Here is a 23,085-nt window from a genome sequence, read left to right on the forward strand (position 1 = left end):
GGACTTTGTTTGGGTCCCTGGGGCCCCCGCGGGCCCCTGCCAGTCTGCATTACCGCTGTGATGGGGGTACCCCCCGCCCCCAGCATCCTCCCCGGTCCCCACCTCTGCCGGTGTTTACAGCTCAGCCTGCCGTGGCGGTAGGCACGATGGGGAGGGGGGAGGGGGGGGGGGGGAAGAAAAACCATCGCGGGGTGGGGCAAGAAAATCCATCGGCAGGAGCTTGTAACAGAAACTCCACGTGCAAATCCAATTAATCTTTTGGTTTTGCTGCTTTTTGCTCCGGGTTATGTACTTCTACCAAACACAGAATCAATTTGGGGCAAGCGTGGTCAGGTTTCTGGTGTGGGAAACGTCTTCTGCTGTTAAAAGGGTGTAACAGGGTGAGGCAGCACCCAGAGAGCGAAGGGGAGCGGGGCCGAGAGCCCCTTAGCCGCGGGACGGGAGCACGACATGGGCACTGCCTGCAGAGGATGGAGGTCGGGGGCTTTTGTGTCCTCCTGTGGGAGTTTGGGCTGCAGGAGGCTCATCCCATCGCCGTGCGAGGTGGCAGGAGCAGAGGTGGGAAGGGGACATGGCCAGGATGGGTGAGGAGCATCTCCTCACTCGGGAGGTGCATGGAGGTGGACACTGGCTCTCCTCGAGCAAGGTCCCGATCCCTGCTGAGGAGTGACCCGCTGGCTCCAGAGCAGCCCCGCGGCCAGGGGAGCGGGCAGGGCTCAGCAGGACATGGGCAGGGGCTGGATCCATGGGGACACGTCTGTGTGGGGAGTGTGAGTGGTTCTTGGAGGCCATCGGGCAGAGGTTTGCTGAGCCAGGGGAGCTGCAGGGCTGCACAGGAACAGACCTTTTGCATCCTGAAATCCCATCCCCAGCTACTGCAGGTGTTACATCATGCTCCAGAAGAGCTACGGGTTTCTTGCAAGCTTTCCACGTCTCCTCATCTCCTCCTCTGCATCTCCTGGAGGTTTCAGAAGAGTCCAAAGTGCTCCAGATCCATGGCAGGGACCAAGAATGGCTGTGAACTAGTAGAGATGGGCACCAGGGGAGGAGGACCAAACGCCATGGTTCCTGACGTGCCTCTGGGACAAAGAACTCTCATTTTCCTGTCCTCTCTTTTAGGAGAGTGCAGCTGCCACGAAGGCTATGCCCCAGACCCCGTCCATCGCCACTTGTGTGTGCGCAGCGACTGGGGACACAGCGAAGGGTGAGTGGTGATATGATGGTGTGTTTGCTTTGTGCAGGCTCTCACGTTGGTGAGGAGCCCGGTTCTCCTCCCCACCGGCCATCACCAGCACCAAAGACCCGGGAGCGGGCTGTGGTGCTTTCCCTGCCACGTGACGTGCCACAGCTGCTCTCTCCCTCTCTGCCCCCCAGGCCGTGGCCCTACACGCCGCTTGAGCGGGGTTGGTCACAGGAGAGCAGGCGCCAGAGAAGATACTCAGGTGAGTGAAAGGAATGTTCAGCTTGGATATTTGGGAGGGGAGAGATGGTGAGGACATCCCAGCAGATGCTACCTCTTGGTCACTCCTGTCTCCGTCTTGTCCTGCTGCCTGGGGGACACTAGTGTCATTTGCCTTTGGTAGACCTGAAAGATTTGTCCATATTCCTCAGCCAGGGAAGGGTTTCCCTTTCACCCTCTTGGTTGAACCCTGCTCAGCAACAGCAAGGATGGTGCACGCATAAAGTCTTCCTGGACTAAAAAGAAGAGCGTGACCATCCCCACGTTCTCCCTGTCACATCTCTACCTATTCCTCTCTCATTTGGCTTTCAGGACAAGACCAAATGACTAACTTATCCAATGGTGCCACCACTGCTCTGACTTTCAAGTGGTCAGGTGCAGTAGAAGGCCACCACTCGCTGTGGACGCTGTGTTCTTGTATGACACGTTTGTCCTTATTCCAGGTCCACCTATAGTTTGGGTCAAGGTTTGTGGCTGCCTGTCAGTAAGAGTTTTGTGGTGCCCCCTGTGGAGCTTTCCATCAATCCTCTCGCCAGCTGTAAGACAGATGTTCTGGTGACGGAAGATCCGGCAGATGTCAGGTAGGAAGCAGATTTCTCATTTTCCTCATGCTTGAGTGACTACGCTGCTCTTTAAATTGTTATTGAGGATGCGGCAATTTCGATGATGATAAGTTTGATTAATTTTCTTCTAATAAGAAATCTGATGTGATAGCTCTCCAGGCGTTTTGGTCCTGATGGGTCTCGGCCAGGCTTGTGTGTATAGCTCTGATGTCTGCCAATCCAGTCAGGTAAATTGGTATGAACCTGTGGCAAGGCAATTTCAGAGTGGCTTAAATCTAGTGTTAGATTGTATAGCTTAAATTGATGCATTTACCAGTGCGGAGGTGCTATCATGTTTCAGAAACTCATACATATATCACATCCTCCCAACCCTTGATAGTCTTCTATGGTGCTCGTCAAGTGCCAAGGTCAGACCCTGGTGAACGGCCACCTTGCTTGTTCAATTATGATACAAACTAGAGGGTTTTTTTCCTTCCTCGAATTCAGTATGCGCCCGGATATTTCTCTGGCTCCCCCATTTTGGCTAGCGTGTATTTCAACCAGATGTCACTGGATTCATGACCGTCGGGTTCAAAAGTGGGACCTAAGAGGGCGTTGCAGGAGGAGAATTGCCCTGGTGGAAGGGGAAGTTGTTTGCTGGGAGACTGGGCTGAGGGTGGGCAAAGGGGGGTCCCTTGGAAAAGGGGCCGGGCGATACGGTTGTCCTCTGTGACCCGGCTGGAAAGGGAACAGCAGCCGCTGCCTCGGAGGACAGCAGTGGCGGTGATTGTCCTCCTCTGCCTGGCGAACTGTAAACTACGAGGGTTTAACTGTTTAATTCCTGAGGTATTTAGGATGTGTTCCCCTCTCCTCCATTAAATTAAGGTTGAGCCTCTGCTCGTTGGGTGTCAGGGAGTCTCTGCGATGCCTCCCTTCTTTCTCGCTGCCTTCTCCTGTTGACACAATTTCCTGACCTGCAAATTCTTGTCTGTGTTGTGAATCATCTTCCTGGGCACCGGCAGGATCCTTGTATCTCCCAGCCCCTTCTGTCTTGTCTTTTCCCAGAGCAATGGGATGGTGGATTTCCATTTTTCTGTCCCATCGTTATGAGTTTTGGCAGGGCTATGGTTGAAGCAAGCGCCTACAAAACCTACGGCAGATCCAGGACTGGTATCCAAGAAGTCCTCACTTCCAAGTGCATTTTTGTTGCTAATTAGCGCTTGTTCTCTCTTCTGCAAAAAGAGGCTGATGGTACATATTTATCACAATTTGGCTCTCTTAGGAGCGTTGTTTTTCTTGCCTGCAGAAGACTGCCGCTTTTCATTTGAGAAGGTGAAGGGTCGCGTTGTTGTACGTTAACATTTTCCAAGTCAAAATGCCAGGAGGACATGATTTCTTTCTTGCCTCTTCACATCTTCGTTAAAAGTACCTCAGCGAAAGCAGAGGCTAGGAAGCTCGCTTTCTGCTCCAGTGCAGTAATTGTCTCCGGGCACTGATCCTTGTGGAAGTGTCTCGGGATGGATGAAGGCCAGGCAGGAGGAGGAGGGTTTCTGGCCCAGAGGCTGTTGCCTGCTCTCCTTGGAAATGAAACCTGAACTGAGAATTCCAGGTATGAATATTGGAGTGACCCAGGTACAATAAGGGAGGCGAGTTCACGGTGCTTGTATCTTACATACAGGAGATGCTAAATTATTAAAACTTTAATAAACGTAATAATAAATATTTGATGTTGAATTATGGAAGGTTTCAGAGATACAGTGAAAACCAAAAAACGATCTATTATTTCTGCATTAGAACTTAAACACTGCTCAAACGGGGATCAGGCTTCTAGCTCGGGGTCCCGAGCACCCTGGGGTGGGTGGAATCCGAGGGGATACTGCCTGAGCGGAGAGTGATGGTGTGGAGGAGCTAATGCTGGGGCCGGGCTGGTCCACCAGCATCAGTGAGTCGGGATGTTGCTGTGTTGGTGCTCATGGGCATCACGTTGGCCAGTCTCCGAGAACCACCTCTGAGGTTCTTGGGTGCTTTCACACGTTGAGAAAAGTACTTTTAGAGCTGTTTATCTTGCAGCCTCTTTGCTTTGTCTCTCTGGACTGGAACAAGTGTTGGTAGCTTCTCAAGGGAGCAGTGATGCAGTAGGTTTAGTGGTTCCGGTGTCTGGAGGATGACCCGTAGTGTCAGACCAACCATCAGAGGAGAACATCTGCTGTCCATTGTGTGGGTGTTCAAACATAGCCATCCCTCTGCACAGGGAGGGTACCTGTTCCCTGGGCTGCAGGACCGCGGTGGCACTGCTGTCCCTCATAGAATCATAGAATGGTTTCTCTCCATGCTGGCAGCTCCTGCGGGTGGTCCTGCAGCACCTGAGCTCTAATACAGTCACGTCCCTGTGCCAAGGGGCAGATCCTGGGCTGTATTACACCCGCAGCAACACGGCCGCATCTCAGCACCCGGAGTGATATGTTCGCGGTCCTGTAACGCTGTGGTGGTAGCTCAGCCCTGTATTTCTTCTGTGTCTTTAATAACGAGCGTGCTGCATTCCTCCAGACCTTTCATTAGTCTGACACCTTTTGGCTCTGGGGTCGCTTGTCTTGAAGAGTTTAATGGAGGGAAATTGCAGAAAGCCTGCTTTGGAGAAAACAAGTGATGAAGTCGTTACGACTCCCGGGGTTAAAGGTTCAAACGTGGCCTTGTGTTTTTATGAAGATGCTTGAGGCTGCGGAAGGGACAGGTGGGGCTCTGCCTTTCAGCAGCTCTCTGGAGAAACGCTGACTCCCCGCTGCCTCTCCAGAGGGATGCTCTTCTCCGTGTGTTTTGCTGCTGAGGGCTTTGGTGGATGGGGATGGAGGGCTCCAGCCTCCTCCCGCTGCTGCAGCCAATTCGTTAGAGAAAATTCCTACAGACAGGAGCCAAAAGGTCTCCCTGCAAACATCCCACCAGGGATGCTCCGGTGGGCGCTGCGGCACGAGTGGGGAGAGATGCAGAACTCGGTGGTGGAGGTTTTAGGGCTGTGCATCATAAATGAAGCACGAGGGTGCTTAGAGTTAATGAAACTTTATAGGTATAATTTGTCAGTAACCACATTGAGCATCCCCTCCTCGGCCCCGGAGTCTGATCCTCCGCACAATGATCGCATCGGTCACACGTCTGGGACCCTGGCAGCCACACTAACGGCTATGTCTTTGCTGGTGTGAGGATGGCCAGCGGTGCTGCGGGGCTCTCCCCGCACTGGGAAGCCTCTGGTCCCAGGGTGGGCAGGCTGCCCCAGCGGCGCATCCCCTGCCCGGACGAGAAACGCCTCCCGGTCCCACCTCATCTCACTCGTTTTCAAGACCTGTCTTTGTGCCCCTCTCCCCATTGCTCCCATCCCTCTCTCTATTCCTATTTCTCCCATAACCTGGTGTTATATAGTAGCCTGTATTCACAGTCATCCATATTCATTTCAATAAATTGCTATCAGGTGTTCAATCCTTCTGCTGGCCTTCCCTGGACATCTCGCCAGCTGTTTTTTAGCCCTTTAGGAGGTACCACTTGTCCTGGGGGTCCAGGAATCGCTATCATTGCGACAGCGTACACTGTTCTGCCCCATCGGCAGCTCCCGGGGAGGATCTGCACCCGCTGCCCCTGGGTCCCACAATAAAATCATCCCTTGGGGCGCAGCCGGCTGCGGGGGACCAAGAGGGGAGATAACCCGGGGACAGAGCACAGCACTGGCAAACGCGTGGTGGTCCTGGTTCATCGTGCCACCTGCTCTGCAGAAAAGTTGATAATTTTTGATGAGTGACTATAAATCAGAGGCGCGAGCCTCAGCTGCCGCCTGACATGACATATAGCTCTATCGTTATGGCAACCATAGAAACAAATAAAATCCTTTGCCTTCACTTGACAAGCCTTTGAGATGTCCTGATGGAGAGACAAGTGTTCAGCGGCAGAATGAATTCTCTTGAACTCACTGTCGATTCATCTTCGTTTTGCTCCCAAGTGAGCCCCTTTGCTCTCTGAATTCTTTGCCAAAGTACAATCAACTGGATATATTTTTTTTTTATTTTATTTTATTTGTTTGTTATTTTATTTTCGTTTCTCTCGGCAGCGGCAGAGAGCTCTGCTCCCCAGCTCTGCGCCCGCATGCATCCCGTCTCACGTTGAGGATGGGAGCTGGGCTTTTTGCTCCCTGCCGGTGGCTTTCCCTGCCTCAGCCCTGCCGTGCTCTTGCGACACTGCCACTGCCCCCAGGCTTACAGGCGTTTTGCAGTGATTTTTTGCAGGGGTTTTGCAGTGATTTCAGCACTTTTGATTTCGCAAGGCAGTGCCAAGCGCTGGGGTGTGGGGCTGCCTGGGAGCGGAGGAGGATGAGAAGCGAAGTGGATGAGAAAGGCAAAGGGAATCTGGGCCGGGAGAGGGGAAAGAGCTTTGCCGTGGCCACGCCGTCACAGCAGCAGAGCCTGTCTGCCCCACGACTTCGCCTCACACCTTATTTGAGGGAGCACAGGAAAATGTGTGCTGCTGCAGGTGAGCACCACTGAGGCTCAGGAGGTGGGCTGGGCCATTCCCCGCGGGCAGGAGAGGGCAGAGGGCACCTTGCCAGCTCTTCTTGCCATTTGGTGCAGGAGATGCCGTGGCAACTTGGTCTTTTTTTCCCCTTTTTCTACCTCCTGGAACAGAGCTGGCTGTGATTTTTGGATACTTGATGCTGGAGGGACCCTCAGCCAGGAGGCTGGGGGAGAGGGGAAAGCCTGTTTTCGGGGTGTTCCTCAGCGGGGAGCTGCCTGCGGAGGCTTTTGCTCCGTTGGTGCCAATAAAACGGCCGTGAGCAGCTATCAGCAGGTGCCTGTGATGAATGGACGGCTTCACATGATGGAGCAAATTGATCATTGCATCACCAGGCACAACTTACTCATTTCTGCAAAGAGGGCAATTCATTACCGTGCACATCACAGAGACACCGTCATTCCCGCAGATAACGGCCCTGCCGCTCTGGCCTGGGCTTCTTATCACCCCAACACGCCGTCGTCTCGCAAAAAGTGGTGGAGAAGCAGCTTGTGGTGCTTAACACGGGGATAACGGCAGCCTTTGGCCTCATCCTCTGGAGGGGAAGGACAGATGCTTTACAGAGATGCAGCCACCACCCCCTGCCCTGCATCTGTCAACTTAGCATCATCCTGGCTGCTCACCGGGATTTTGCCTGCTCCCTGCCTCCCGCTTTGATTTATGAGAGCGGGTTAGGAGAGTCAGGTACGTCTCCTGTGGCTGCGGGGTAACTCAATGGAGACTGAACCTTGCAGCAGCCACCGAAGGGTGTGAGCAGCAAAATGAGAGGAATTACGGGAGTGGTGAGATAGGGAAATAGGGGCAGAGAGGAAAGGGGAGGGGGAAAACCCCCCAAAACTCAAGCTGAAATCACCCAGGGGGTGTCTAGGATAGGTCAGAATTGAAACGCGGATGACCCAGCACATCTGGGAGGGCACAGGGACCTCACTGCCCTCAGCATGTCTCTGCCTCATCCATCACCAGCCGTGGGCGATCTTTCACATCCAGAAGCAGAGGGACATTTCAGCCCTCCTTCTTCAGCGCCTTTTAATGATTCCTGCTACAGTAATGCTGAGTTCAGGCTCTCTCTGTGCTCCGGTCCTTTGGAGCACTGCATTTTGGAGGTCTTTATGCAGGGCTGTAAAACTGCACAGAAAATGATCAAACCCCTTAGGGCGGTGGTGGATGTGTAAATTTGGATCTGGCTCGTAGGCAAATCCGTCGCAGGGAGAACCAGCACCAGTTTGGCAGCTGAGCAATTGTTGTTCTTCTCGTCCACGGAGCTGCAGAGCCCAGGAGGGAAAAACAACCCAACAAGTGAACAGATTTTGTTTATATATTTATTGAGACAATTAAAACAACTCTGACAGCCGCCAAATATGTAAATGCTGTCTCGCACCCTGAGTGATTCCTTTTAATGTATCTGGGATCCCCCATCACAGACCACGGTTTGGCACTGGACTCTGCAGCCGCCCCTGATGCCAGATCTGCTGCCGGGAGCTGTGTGTCCGTCCGTCCAACCGCCCGGGGACACAACACCCGACCGTCCGTCCAACCGGCTCCATCCGTGGTGGAGCAGGGTCCTGCCGGCACTGAGACAAGTGGCGAGCGCAGAGGGCTCGGAGGGGGAGGCAGGGGCTCGAAAACACCGTGCCGATGTGCGAGCTTAGCAGAAAGGGTGATGCAAGGCGGCTAAATCAGACCTGGGGTTTCTTCAATGAAAGGAGTTCTCCCGTTCCCTGTTTGATGGTGGTGTTTGTTTGTATGTCCCTGCCTTTGCTTTCTGTTAAACACCAGCCGAGGTGTGCTTTGTAGCTGCCTGTTCAAAGTGCAGCCCCGTGGCCTCTCTCTTTATACAGCCTGTCTGTACTACTTTTCCCAAATTACACTTTTTTTTTTTCCTCCCTATTTGAGTTTTTTCACTTTTGCCTTTGTGTGCATCTCCTGCCTGGGAAGGGGACCAGAAGCTTTGCAGGCAGGAGAGGGACCAGGCGCTTCATCTCCTGACCCCGACAGGGGTGGCTGTGTGGCAGCATGGTGCTGGGACGGTGGGGACCTGTGCCAGGCTTGGAACAGAGACCCTCCGCTCTCCTCCTCCTCCTGCTGTGCTGGGGAGGGAGCTGCGGTGCCTCTGGAAAGGGTCAGCTCGCTGGGGATGGACACAGCGGTGCCAGCTCAGCGCTGGTTGCAGGTACTTGAGCCCCAGCAAGGGCAGAGTGTTTGGGGTCACAGAATCACAGAATTTCAGAGTTGGAAGGGCCCTCTAGAGATCATCTACCCCCACTCCCCTGCCAAAGCAGGACTGCCCAGAGCACGTTACTCAGGACTGCATCCATCGGGTCTTGAAAACCTCCAGAGAAGGGGACTCCCCCACCCCCCTGGGCAGCCTGTGCCACTGCTCTGTCACCCCCACTGTAAAGGAGTTTTTCCGTGTGTTGGAACAGAACTTCCTCTGTTCCAACTTGTGCCCATCGCCCCTCGTCCTGTCACTGGGAACCACCGAGAAGAGTCTGGCTCCATCCTCCTTCAACCCACCCTTTAGACACTTGTACGCAATAATAAGGTCTCCCCTCAGCCTTCTCTTCTCCAGGCTGGAGAGTCGCAGCGCTCTCAGCCTTTCTCATACGGGAGATGCTCCAATCCCTCAGTCATCTTGGTTGCCCTTCGCTGGACTCTCTCCAGCAGTTCCCTGTCCCTCTTGAACTGGGGAGCCCAAAACTGGACACAGTATTCCAGTTGTGGCCTCACCAGTGCCGAGTAGAGGGTGAGAATGACCTCCCTCGACCTACTGGTCAGCTCTGCCCTCCCCCATTTCAGAGCAAGCCAACCCCCATCGCCTTCACCCAGTGCCAACCGAGAGCGTGCGACTGCCCGGCCGGACAACGGGAGGGACAGGATTTCCTGGGAGCCTGGGGAAGGATGCTCTGAGTCTCTGCCCTCTCTCCCAGCACTGACCTCAGCAACTCTGTCCTTAAGGCCCCGAGATGCTCCAGGGCAGGGTGGGACAATGGTCTGGACGTGCAGCTGTCCTTCAGCTTAGCTGTGTCACTGGGGGATGCGGTCCCAGGTGGGGCAGTGACAACGGGAAAAGCTTTTCTTCACCTATTCCTTAATGCAACTTAGTAGAAAGAGCTGTCACCATCCACCAACCAGTTCCGATGGGATTTCAGTTGCTTTAAACTTGCCCAACGCGGACCGTGTCTGCTCCTCCTTTCTCGTTTTTATCTCCCGTAACTGCCATTGGATCATTTCATCCAGAGGACAAAACTGATAAAATTCAGCTGAGCTGAAACGTTCCTGGGAGTGCGCCAGGGACCTGCGACAGGGACCTGCGACAGGCTCCGCAGCCGGCGCGGGGAGGAGAAGCCACCTCGGTGGAGATGGCGGTAACGCAGGTGGACATGAACAGGGGGACTTTGTCCTTCTGTTTTAAGGGCACCGTGAGAAGACACTGTCCCTTGCAGGCTTGGAAAGGACTCCTGGAGAAGATGGACCCTTAGGTTTATTTTTATGTTTTTTTTTTTTTTAATTGCTGAAGGGAAGTGAGGGGGATGCACATGTTGCTGCAGAGGAACATCATTCTTGCCGTGGAGGGACAAGGGGAGGCAGCTCCGTGCAAACCAGACAAAACTGTAGGGCAAAGCTCCCGCTCAGCTCGTACCCCGCGGTGGGCAGCGACCGGGCAGGCACCGTGGTGGCCGAACCCTGAGGTGTGGGTGGCCAGGGCTGGGCATGGGGGTGGCCGTAGGCATGGCCAGAGAGCTGGGACAGCCACGCTCTCTGAAGACGAATGAAGTTGATTATCAGCTCCTGCTCCTGAGCAGCCGGGGCTGGGGCGCTCTTCCCATCGGCTCTGGTGGACTCGGTACAGTGCCCCGCTGCCGCGGCTGCTGCCCCGAGGGATTTGCTCCGCTCTGGGATGTCATCCCGGCTCTTAGGGTGATTTGTTAGGGCAAAACGCCCTCTGTTCCTCCTGCTAGCCTCGGGGCAGCCTCAGGAGTCATCGGTGCAGCACGTTCCAGAGTAACTTTGCTCGTGCTGTGCTGGTCCTTCTCATTCGAGGCGGTTTCCAGATGCTCTGCAGGCTCTCCCCACCCGACCTCCAGGCAGAGGAGCAAAAGCAGCTCCAAACGAGGTTCAAAGGACTGAAAAGCTCAGCACGTGGTTTATAGACAGCATCAGTGTTGCATGGAGCAGAGGACAGTGCACTCTGTCTGGCATCGCCCATTGGCTCAGGAAACCTTTCCATGCTTTGCCGCAGCCGGACCGGACCGTACGTCAGCTGCAAGTCATCTGCCCCTTCCCTCCGCTTTGCCCAGGTTTTGTGTCGTTGTCCCTTTCCATCTGTTTATCTGCTGCTTACTCGGCTTAGATGTTTATAAGTACCTGTCAGCTCTTTCTCTGGTCTCCCCAAATCTGGCTGCTGGCTACGGAGTGAAAAGCAAAAGCTTTCTCGACCTTTTCTTGCTGCTCCTCGTTGAAAGCCCAGAGGGTCGGTGGGCGGTGATGCTTTCCTGGGCACTACGCTGGGGTGCACTGAGCAGAATATTTTGTTGAGTGACTAAATCAAAGAGCAGTGCCAAGCTGGAGATGTTTGGCAGGAGGGCTGGGGAGCGAGCAGGGAAAAGAAATCAGGAAAATTAGGTGAAGCTTTGCAAAAAAAAAAAAAAAAAAATAATCCCACCTCGGGAATTGCCCTGCTTTCACTGCCTGAGGAATTACTGTGCCATAATCAATTCAGCTCTAGACATTTCCTGCCGTGTTTTTGATATAATGAGGTGCTATTGGCTGCAGCCAAGTGCCTTTTATCATAACGCAGATGGGCGCAGTTCGGGACCCGCTGCTGTGCCGTGCCGCGCTGTGCCATGGGCTGCGCCGCGCTCGGGGCCGGGCTCTGGCGGGGCTGAGCAGTGCTGGCGGCGACTGGGAGGGAAGGATGGGGAGGAGGGTGTTGATGGACCACAAGGTCTGTACGTAATTCATCTAGCGCATGTATCTCCTCCACAGGAGGGAATGAGCGTGTCTGGTAGTGAGCGGGCTTTGAGGGGGAGGCAGGTGGGGGGTGAAGAGCCCCCCAGTTCAGGTCAGGGCAGGTTCAGGTCTGTTGACACTGTGGCTGGGTGGCTTTTAGGGGAGAAGGTTTGTCCCAGGGGTAGCGGGGTCACTCGGTGCCGGCTGATGTTGATTCCCCTTATATTTAAGGCAAGACTGGCTCAGGCTTGGGTAGTGTCCCCCGATGCTGCTCAGCCTCCTGGCTGGTGGCTCTGCCGTGGGCTGTCCCCCTGTCACTGCCATGCCACCTCCAGCCCTGCTGCCCCTGCCCTGCTGTGGGCTCTCTCCCAGCGGCAGCTCGTCAGGAGCCGCGCTGAACCCAGCAGCACACAATTAAACACCGGCTAATACTTCCCCGCTACTGCGGAGGGCTTAAAATGACATGAATGAAGAAGCTGAGAATTAAGGCAGGATACTGTGTAAATATGCACTGAGCTTTTGCAGTACAAAGTCTCTTTATTCAGTTCAGTCCACATTTCCTTTTTTTTTTTTTTTTTTTTATTCAGTGCGTATCTAACACAGATGGGCCAGAGCTGTTTGCTCTGAAACGTGGTTCCTCTGGAGTTGAACACAGCTTGGGGTTAATGATAAAGTTCTGGGTGGTTCAATAAAGGGCTTCTTGACCCACAGAGTCTAAGGGGTGAATACATTGCTTGTAACCACCCATAGCAGACATGATCTATATGTGTAACAGGTCCCTGATATGTGTTAGGGCTTATCTACCTGAGTAAACGCCGTGGAGCAGCTATTCTGCATTGCCTTCTCAGGGGGATGCCCCGAAAACCCTGTGGGAACGGATGGAGTTATAAACCACAAGGCTCTTGATCTCAGCCCCTCTTTTATTCCATATGTGCCCGTGCTGACAGCCCGTAATCTGCCATTAACCCTTTATTAACTCAAAGCCCACCCTTATTTTGCAGCATGACCTTTCAGCTCGATAGCAGCCGTGCTGTTTTCCCGGGGAGCAGTGTCGGCAGAGGCTGAGTGCCGTCTGGGCAAGCGTTGGCAGTGCCCTCCGCCCCGCCGCACACCCCGGCCGTGCCTGAGGTCCCTGCCTGCGGGCTTGGTAGGTGTTGAGCAGTGGTACCCGGTTTCCTCTTCTTGTTGCGTGGTGATGCCTTCTTTCAGGGAAGCTGTGGGTTTCTGCTCGCCTCCTGCCCACAGCCAGTCTTCGTGGGGGTATTTCACCTATAAGTTGGTAGTTGGCTTCTGTTTGGGTCCAAAGAGCGTTGAGTGTTGTTTTACTGACAGGTAAATGAGCCCTTGTAGACCTGCTCCGAGTGGTTGGGACGGCCACCGCTGTAAGGCAAGACTATTTATTATGGATGGACTATTCCAGGATATCTGTCTCCTTAGTTCTTGCCCTTTCTGAAGAGGCGGTTCATGTTCCCCATTCCTGTAAGGAGCTGTTGACGGCTCCTGCATCTCCCCTTGGGAAAGGAGACCCGGGGGTGGCAGTGTGTGGTGCTTGGCTTATTTGAGCTGAGAAGCCGGTACGAGATGTGTTATGAGACCTGGCTTCTTCTCGCCCTTACAGGAGCTTCTCAAGGACTTGAGGTAGGAGCAGATCACCTCTAGCTGATGTGACCGTAGGCAAACCTGAGCTTGCCCTTCCCACCCTCCCACGTGGCTGGTGGGTGCAGGTGAAGGGACCCTCCTGGGTTTGTGTCAGTTTGACTTGTCAAACCAGTGTGATGACATGTTTTTTTGAGGGGGTGAAAGTCACAATTTGTGCCCAAACATAGCTGATACATGATCAAGATAGAGGAGGAGGAGAGTCAAGAACGGCTGCCATTGACCTGAAGGGCTTTCTGTGGCATCTCATTTGGAGCTTGGGGAGAGGTAGAGACTCCCCTTTTCCTGGTAAAACCGGGATATGCTGCATCACAGGCAATTAATTATAACAGAAACCTCCTCTTTTATTGAAGCCTGGTTTATAGAAAGGAGTGGAGGGGGGAAAGGAGCTTTTAGTCTGAAAAACTTCATTGCAGTAAAAATAGCACCTGGCTCGTTTATAAAGCACAAACGGGCAGCAGATGGGCTCGGAAGCAGCGGGAGTGACCGGGTGGGGGGGACACTGCCTGTATTTGGGGAGCAGCCATGCTCATCTGCTGCCCAGCTCCAGGGTGGAAAAGAAACGGCAGAAATTCCTGCCGTGCCCTCGCCCGGCCTCGCGAGGGGCCAAGAAATGGGTGGGATTGAGTGGAAATCTGGCGAGCGGCGCAGGGAGAAGCCCCGGTTGCTGTGTGCCTTTTGGATTCATCAGCTGGGGCTTTGCAGGGATTTAAAGGAGCATGAAAAGATTTCCTGCTGTAAAAAAAATCTGGCTCCCCGGCCTTTGGGCAGCCTGCTCGGGTGGTGGGCAGCTTTGCCGTCCCTTTGCTGCGGGGATGGTGGTCCCGACCCCACCACCGCTTCCAGCACGCCCATTGTCCTCCATCCGTCCTTCTCCCTTGGTGTCATTCCAGCTGTGCAGCTGCGGGTGATGGGGCATGCAGGGAGTTGGGAGCATCCCCACAGATGCTCCAGACCCCCCCAGACCTTTCCCAGTGGCACCCGGTTAGGCAAAGAGAGGGTGTTCCCAGAATAGCCTAAAATAATCTCATTTTTTGGGAGCGTGTGGGTTTGGCTGCGGAAAGCCCGGTTGGAGTAGCTGCAGCAAGTAGGTGGAGTGAAGTCCTTGAGCTCTGGCCTCTCCGCGGCCGTCTGAACTGTGTCGGCACATCGCCTGCTGTAATGGGTTTTCTGGGCTTTGCGAGGTTCACCTGGTCTCTCCTGGTGCTCCCGGTGGGAGCGGGGCCGGGGGAGGTTCGGGCTGGGAAGGCTCAAGCAGTTTCGAGGGATCTGAGCTGGTTTGCAGGGCCAGCACGGCATCTCGGTGCAGCATCCATCCTGCCGGTCTCTGGGTCGGGCGCCCTAGTTTGGGAATCCATGTCTCTCCTCTGACTTGGTGCCATGGAGTCCCAGCAAAGTTGGTCCCACGTCCTCTGGCGCAGGTCCTGTGCTGCCAGGAGCTGCTGCGGTCCCTCCTGCCCGCACGGCCGCGTGACATGGCTGGTGGCTGCCCCACGCGTCGCACAGCGAAGGATTCCCACCCGCAGCAGTGGAAATTCGGTTCTGGGAAGGGCTGGTCTTCCTTGCGGGAGCTGATGTGGTCGCTGAAGGCAGAGGACACACTTGGTGGGGGGGCGTTGTGCCACTTGACCAGCCTCCACAGCTCAAGTGGAACAGTTTCCGTGCACTTCTCCTTGTTTTTTGGGGCTGAAGCAGGGAGATATGCATCATCTTTTAATTGCATGTATGCACATGTGACCTGTCGCTCAGGGGAGCGTGGGGGGATGGCATTGATGGGACGGATGAGACATCAGCCATAGACCCATACGCCTCCTGGGCTGCTGCCTCTCTCTGTCTCGGTTCCCCTATTGTAAAATCAGGTTGGTTTTCAGTAGGATTACCTCTGGCTTGGCCAAGACACTGTTTGCAGGGAGTTGGCGTTGGCACTGGGGGTGGCATTGGGCATGGCCCCACGAGACTCGCTCCTGCTCTGTGCGCTGGGCAGTGGGAGCCTGGGTGGGGAGAGTCATCAATTCCTACAACTTCGGCACTGACAGACTTTGCTGCCAAACTCCTCTGTCCTCCGAGAAGAGCACTGGTGCAAACAGCAAATAGGATCATCCCCAAACGGCTTGAGAAATGGTACCGAAACCTCCCTGTCGCATCTTCCGGCGCTTTAGTACAGTCTCTGAGCCATCTCCCAGTTTCGTGTCAATCCTTATCCGCGGTCACGTTGCTAATAATTTCCCCACATCACTCCATCAAGTCATCTGTTGAAGTCCAGGCGGATCAGGTATTTCCCTTCCCTCAAAAAAAAACAATACAGATCCTCTTATCACAGAAAGACGAGGGGGGAATCTGATGCAGTTCAGGCTCAACGGGTAGACACAGAGAGAGGGGTCAGGGACCAGCGTGTCCGGCAGGAGCTGCCCTCTCCCTGCTGCCTGTCCCTCCTGGGTGCGCCCGTTGTGCATCAGCGTGTGTGGGTGGGGATGATCCCCGTGGGGACACACCAGGTCCCCAACCGGGTCTGTGAGCTGTGCAAGCCCCTGGTGGCACATCCCAGAGCTTCCCCCACCTTCAAGCCCTCCGTGGCTCACCCCATCCCAAAGGTCTCTGGTCCCCTCCGTGTCCTCTCCCAGTGCAGAGTCCCCCTCTGCCCACCCCAGAGCCACCCGAGAAGGAGGGGTTTCTGCTTTCTCCCGGTGACAAAATCAATACCAAAAGCCTCCATTAATATTCTAGGAATGGCAGAGAAGATTGACTGCCTCATTAGCAGGCATCGTGTGAAACTCTGACAATAATTAACAACTCAACGGTCTTATTTGCTGGCCTATCACAGAAGTATTCAATCAAAAATGTAATTTGCTCGACGCTCCCATTTACCATAAAGAGAATATTCCTTCAAAGTTTTAAATAGACTAATTAAGAGGGAAGAAATACAGGGAAAAAAATTATTAACAGTATAGTTTTAATGGGAAATTACTAGAGCGTATTAATAATGCAATAACCATTTTTAACAGCTGTCTGTCAGTTTGTGGGCCGGGGTAATTAAATTAGTCACTAAAGGGTTAGTCAAATTAGGTGTTGGAGAGCAGTGCTGGGGCTAACGAAGGCACGTCAGGCTTAATGCTCTGGCACAGAAAGAAGGGCGAGATGCTGAAGGAGGCCGAGATGCTGATGTTCAGGGCAGGATCCCTCCGAGGTCCCCGGGGACCACGTGTGGGGACACCCCGGTCACCCCCAGCACCAACATCTCACATCTCCTCTCCTCGGTTTCAATGGACCCGTCGTACCGGGTGATACGAGGAGCGGGGCAGGGCTGTGCGTTGGCAAAGGCTGGGTCATCTCCGGGAAAATAATGATAAGAAGGAGCCTTATCTGAGCATGAGCGTGGCCCAGGGTGGCCTCTGTGACGTCTGCTTCAGCTGACTCTGTGATGCCGCTCGGGTTTTTAATCTCCTTCCGAACGCAGAAGGCAGCTGTGCAGGGGCTATTTGGCAGTTGCCTTCAAGGCTTTTATATTCTGCGGGTTTTAGGTTCACGTTCCCCCTTCCTCCACCCCTTTGCCCCTTTTGAAATGAATCACAGTTAATTTTGAATGTTGTCGAGCCTGAACACACGTCTTTCTCGCTGCCAGCCTATTAAAAACTGTATTTACAGCTCCATAAAGCAAAGCCAGCTGTCAAGGTAATGTCCTGCTGGCTCCCGTGTGTTCGGGGCGGAGGGTAAGGATTTGGGGGAGGTACTTGATTGCGTGATTGCAGTGAACATTTTAAGCCCAATCGAGAGGTTTCTGGCTGAGAAAATCATTATGTCCAGCCTGGGGAGGTGTTCATGGGAAGCACGGTGCCCAGGGGACCTGGGGCGCGTGGGTTCCTGGCTAGGTTCCCTTTCCTTCTCCCCTCCGTAAATCAGGATGGGGAAGCTGGCTTCTGAGTGGGACAGGATTGCTCCTTCCAATGTGGTTTTTTTTTGAGATCTGAAACATTTTCTCCATTTTACATTGATGAAGTAGGACCTTTTCTATAATATGTTCTTGTGGAAAAACAAACCGACACAAAGCAGTAACAAAAGCCCAGAGGACAACTCTCACTTATCAAGAGGTACCAAACAACGTGGTGGTTGGGGTGTTTGGAGGGCGTAGATGTCTCTGAAGCCATGGCCTAAATCATGCAGAGCAAGGACGTATATTTCCATATATCGACTAAATGTATAGGTTTTGGGGGGCAATTTTCTTGCTCTGATTTTACAGAGAAGCACTCTTGAGATTTGAAAGTGATAGAGGTGGTGGCAAAGCCTGTGCATTCCTGTGAAAAGTTTTCAATGGTTGGTTGTTGGGGTGGGTTTTTTTCTGCATAATTCTTTCTCCTCTCATGCCTATTTAAAATTTAAGCTAACTACAGAGACACCCCTACTTGCCTGAAGTGCTTGGGTCTTTCTGCTCCTCTTTTTATATCATTAAAATAGATGTAAAGCTTTAGCTGGCTGATTTGTGGGGGGAAACGTGCGCTGTGTGGCACGCAGGAGTCAAACAGATACCCATTGGAAGCAGCTGTGGTTTCGCTGCTGACTCCTCACATCGCTTCGAGGGGAGAATCCCGGGAGAAGGGAAATGGTAAAACCCATCAGACCCACCAAAACACCTCAATACCCCAACAACTGCAAAAAAAAAATAATAAATGTTCCTGCCCATATTGCAGCGGGGTGAGCGGCCGGGCTGGGCGCTGGGGCGAAGGCGAGCCCTCCTCTTTCTCACATGTTGGAGAATTACAAGCTGTATAGATTATTTTAATGGCCGTATTACTTCCAACTGTGCCTCCACCATCTGTTCTTCCCCAATTACGGATGCAAAAACCCAGCGTGTTTCTCCATTCCGGCAGTAGAGAATGAAATATAAGTGCTGTAAAAAGGGTGTATATTCTTTCAACAACATGGTTGGCACCTGCGATATTCCGCTCACGCGCTTTCCGACCCGCGTCGGTCGGGATGCTCCGCCTGGTCCCTCCGCATCGCTCTCAGCCGATGCCCGGATCCGCGGTGGCAGAGGGAATCGTTGATAAAAGGAGGAGGCTGGTGTTCTACATGGTTTGTCCAAACCGTGCGGGGCGGCTGAATTATTAACGCTGACCAAGCGTCTAAGTGCTACAAAACTCAACAAGAACCTCTTACCTCCGGCACAGCGATAAACAGGATTGAGGCACAGTGGGAGGGAGGGAATTAAGACAGGACATCAAAGACTGGATTCCGTCAAGTAAATCATGCCATTCCTTCAGTAAAAGAGTCCCTAAATGTTTTATTAGGGATTTTCAACAACTACCAAAATTAAGATGGAAGGGATGAATTATTAAAAAATAGATTAACTAAACTAGCCTCTGAATTAAACATGAAAGGTACCTATTGGGAGCGGCATGGCCACCGTGTGCTGCAGGCATCTGAGTCCTTCAGCTGGGCACGGTGGAGGTGGCCTGGAGAAGGGGGGGGGTGGCGGTGGGGAAGTGATGGAGAGCCGCAAGCTGCTCCGCCGGGTTGGGGTTGCATTGCCAGGGCCCGGAGAGGCTGGCTGCGGGGTCGGGAAGGCAGAGGACAGCAAGGGAGGAGATTTCTGCCTCGGAGAGATGCAGGCTAGATACATAAGGTGGAGCAAAGGAAATAATGTTAAATAATGTGGGAAGCGTAGGTACAAAAAGGTGACTTGCCTGAAGTGTTCAAGACAAGAAGTGAGCTGTTTTTTGCTATGTGGGTGGTGATCCCCTGGGGCAGGTTGCCCCGAGAAGCTGTGGCTGCCCCATCCCTGGAGGTGTTCAAGGCCAGGTTGGACGGGGCTTGGAGCAACCTGGGCTGGTGGGAGGTGTCCCTGCCCAGGGCAGGGGGTGGGACTGGGTGATCTTCAAGGTCCCTTCCAACCCAAACCAGATTCTATGTGCTAGTCTGGTGCTACCAACGCAAAGCCATCCGTGGCCGGAGAGGGACAGAGCCTGCGTGCAGCTCAGGGGTTGGGGGTGGCACTGGGGACCCTGAACGTGCTCCACCGTCTTTGGTGCTCATGGCAGGGTGAGAGGGGGTGGCAGGGCCGGAGAGCCCCCAGGGTGGGGGGTGAGGAGTGCTCTCACCATCCTTCAGTGGGGATGCAGTTTGGGTGGTGCCAACAGCTGGGCACAGCTGGCGCTGCCCCAGCCGGGGCAGGGGGTCTGTCCCTGCCTTGGTTCAGGCTCGCCGTTCTGCCCCCAGCTTGCTGCAGGTGATTCCAGCGTCCTGTGCTGCATTTCACCCACCTGTTAAATAGAGACATTATAGTAATCGCTGCCTAAAGCGGCCGTGTGATCTGAATGTGCTGCTGAAGTGCCCTTCCAGTACGATCTGTCCTGACGTTACATGTGCAGCGCTACAGCAGCCCCTGAAGGGAAAGGACAGGCAAGAGATGGAGGTAAAGAGATGCTGTTGTCTCTGGTTTGTTTTGTTCCAGCCCCTGGGAGAGGTGGGAGCATCGTCTCCAGGTGCTAAGCGCAAAATGTGGTGGAGTTTCTATTTGTTTGTTCTCCCTCTCTTTCTTCTTCCCCAACATCTTCAAAGCTCTTAGTTACAAGTCCACAGTCAGACTGCTGCGAGTGCCAGCGGTAGTACCGCTGCCGGGAACCATTCACAGTGTCTGTGGTAGCGCTGCTTTAAGGTGCACTCTGATGGAACGAGCGGAGGCTCCATTCATAATAATAATAAAGCACTATTTTGCAGTTACGTGCTGCTTTTCATCTTCACAACTCAAAGGAGCATTAATTAACCGCGTGGCACAGTGGGAGGGAGGTAGCTGCTGTTGTCCCCGTTTTACAGATGAGGAGTCTGGAGGGTTGACGCATCCTGTGCGTTGCCCGTGGTCGCGCGGTAATTCCCCATCGGAGTCTGCAGCCCATCCCGAAATGCCAACTCCCGCTCGGGGCTTTATTCCTGGGAATAATCTCTGCTCCTCTGCGCGGCAGAGCAGCCCCTCAGGACTTTTGAGGTCATCTGCATTTCTTTAACCCGGGTTTGGTTTAGAATAGATGGAGGTGAATGTTGCTGAAGTCAAATTTGAGTCTTGTAATGTGAATTAGGCCAGATGCTGCAAGCAAGTTCGTTGCCCTCGGGCCAGCGATCAGGCAGCGCCTCAGCTTTGCGGTGCTCCTTCCATCGAGAGAAAAACTTGGAGAAACAAGTTAAGCTCCATCTTTGCTATGATCCCGGCTTTCTGCAAATACGTACAGAGAAGCCTGGTTGGATGAAATGGTAAAAACACAACTGACTGTTTTCTTGCTCATAAATCCCCAGGTTTTCCTCTCCGGTAAGCTCTGCCTCCAGAAACCTCCTACTTGACTCTTTTTCCAAAGGTCACATTCACAGAGACTTGCTTCTGCTGCTGCTTGTTGGCTGAAAAATCAATGTTTTGGCCCTTGTGTCTGTAGTCAAAGAGGAGTCTTGGCCTGTATTTTGGGAAAGCGTTTGTCTGAGAGGCTTTTGGTAACCCTCATCTCTCCTTGCACGCAGCGTCGGGTCGGCACCGCGCTCTGGGCAGCTGCAGAGTGAAGCGGATCAGGCTGAGGGGTCACCCCATGAAGGGGAGTGGGGTGTCAGGGTGGGATCAGCCCTCCCTCGCTCCCTGCCTCTTCCGAGAGCCCACGCAATGCTCACAGCTCCCCTTTCTACCCAGAGGCACCGGCTGCCATGGGCTCTGGTGGATGCTCCTCGCAGCCATCAGAAGATCTTCACCCGTCGCTCCCTGCCCTGGCAGAGGTTGTTTGTGGGGTTCGCGGTGGGACCGTGGAGGGACACGTCTCTGCGTGTCTGTCTCTGGCACCTTTCAGAGGAAGCAAATTGTATTCCGAGCATCCTCCTTGGCCCCGCGGGGCAGACCTTGGATTAGCATGGAAGCCTTTCCATTTAGTCTGCTTAATTAAGATAGACACGAGAACAAAGGCGGCGGGAGAAATGTGATGGGCAGGAGAAGGATGGTGGTCCCGCAGTGTGCAAATGCTCTTCTTGTCTCCCCCCCCAACCCCTCCTTTTCTGCTGTCATGACTCTCCTGTTGCTAAACGTGCAGCCAGAGGGCGGGTTCCCAGGCAAACCTCCCCCTGATAGGTTTTGACAGATCTAATCAGGCAGGAATGGTGTCGGCCATGTCCCACACTCCTGTGAACTGGGTTCAAACTGAATATCCTTCACCGTGACACCGGCAACTGAAACGAACCTGATGGCTGAGATCTGGCTGGCCCGAGGGGAGGGATGCTCCCATCCCACGCGCGCCTGCCTGCAGCTCCCGTCTTTGCCCGCAGGTTCAGGCCCCCGGCGCATCCCTTCCAACCTCTGCCATAGCTTGGCTCTTCTGAACACCTTTGATGTGGGACCACTTAGTGACAATAATTGAGCTCCGGGAAGAATCTGCCAGGAGGTGGAGTCTCTTCTGCCTTCAATAAATGCATATATTCTTTATGTTCTACTTAATAATGCAATAGCGCAAAGGTTTCCAGGTAAAGGGAGGATGTTCTGGGGTGTTTGGTGTCAGGGTGAGGCGGGAGGAGCTCTGAGTTCAACTGTGGAATCAGTGTGTGTTTGTGGGTGAGCACGGTGCTGCCGTTGGTTTCATGCCATCGTCTGTTCTTTAGTGGTGCTTCAGGTCGTGGGTTATGGTTGAGAGGGCGTAGGCTCGTGAATAAAAAAAAATAAATTAACCCAACAGAATAAGGAGGTGGATCTTCCAAAGTGATGTCTCCTTTGGAAACCTGAGTCTGGGACTTGTGAGCGAGTCCGGGACTCGTGAGCAACCCTTGGAGCCTGCTCAGCCCTCTGCATTTCCACCCACACTCCCCAGTAATAGCCCGGCTCAGCAGATCTAAACTCGGGTATCTACGATGTCAAGAGGCTGAAAGACGGGACAGCACAGCGAGGACAGTGGATCCTGTTGTGGGCACTGCGATTTTGACATCTCACAGGTTTGTGTCTCACGGTAGACCTGTGGTGTCTAATACAGTGCAAGGAGTTTTTTCCGTAGCTGAGGCTTTCTGTCGCTCTCCCAAATGGTGTTTTTGGTATCTAACGGTACGGGTGAGTTCAAGACCTTCCTCTTCCTCAGGAAGACCAATAACAGGCTCCTTCTCTCCCTGGCATCTACTGCAAGTAGTTTGGAGGGCCATAGGCTAGGAGTGATTTGACTGTGTTTAGAAGTAGCTTTGATCATCCCTAGATCCATATCTAAGCTGGTCCCAGCAGCTGCCTTTTGGAATCAGCAGAGATCTCCTCTGTGGAGCTCAGGGCACCGATCAGCTCCTGCTGCAGTCCTTGACCTCCTTGGGGCAGGGAGATCGTCCCCAAAATGAGCTCATCTCCCCTGCTGAGTTTGCAGGAGCCCAAAGTGACCGGTCCTATGCGTATCTCGGGTTATCTTGGGATGGGTGAGCTGAACCCCATCCTCGGCATCTCTCAGACCTCAGGAAGGGTTGGTCTGGCCATCTCTGGACCAGCAGCAGTCAGGTCTGAGCCCTGCGCAGGCTGCACACCCGCTCCAGGCAAACGCCATCGGCACCAGCAGGTACTGGGTTGCAGGACTGCAATTCCCCATTTTCTTATCTCAGGATTTGGGTCCGAGATCTTCTGTTTTAAGCACATCAGACCCAGTCCCGCAGCGTGGTCCCAAGCCTCGTCAGAGCCGGCACCGATCCTCCTCCCAGTGCTGAACTCCGCAGGGAGACACCCTTACGTGAGATACAGACGTGTGCCCTGCTTCTGCCTCTCTGCCTTTAACCCTCTCTCCTCCTCAGGCAAACGATGATGTTCCCTGTTCCACGTTCAACTCCACGCTCAATTTATCTTGTTTATTGACCCAAGCAGAAAGTCAATGTTTTCTTCATCTGCCATTTGCTTTCATGGCAGCCAATTTGGTTCCGCAGGAACAAAAATGGCTGCAACAGGAGTCCGGACCAGAT

At 53.7% G+C, this 23,085-nt stretch overlaps 1 protein-coding gene across 1 annotated transcript in view; it reads left to right on the forward strand.

Annotated features, from left to right (window-relative positions):
• Positions 1–23,085, forward strand: part of ASTN2 (astrotactin 2) — a 321,046-nt gene that overhangs the window by 113,094 nt on the left and 184,867 nt on the right. Inside the window, exons 8-10 of the mRNA XM_009888090.1 lie at positions 370–372; positions 1,400–1,442; positions 1,903–2,040. Of these exons, the coding sequence (XP_009886392.1) occupies positions 370–372; positions 1,400–1,442; positions 1,903–2,040 (184 nt within the window). The remainder of the gene's footprint in view (positions 1–369; positions 373–1,399; positions 1,443–1,902; positions 2,041–23,085) is intronic.

This window comes from Charadrius vociferus, unplaced genomic scaffold, assembly GCF_000708025.1.
Source record: "Charadrius vociferus isolate BGI_N301 unplaced genomic scaffold, ASM70802v2 scaffold56, whole genome shotgun sequence".
In the NCBI taxonomy this organism is placed as follows: domain Eukaryota; kingdom Metazoa; phylum Chordata; class Aves; order Charadriiformes; family Charadriidae; genus Charadrius; species Charadrius vociferus.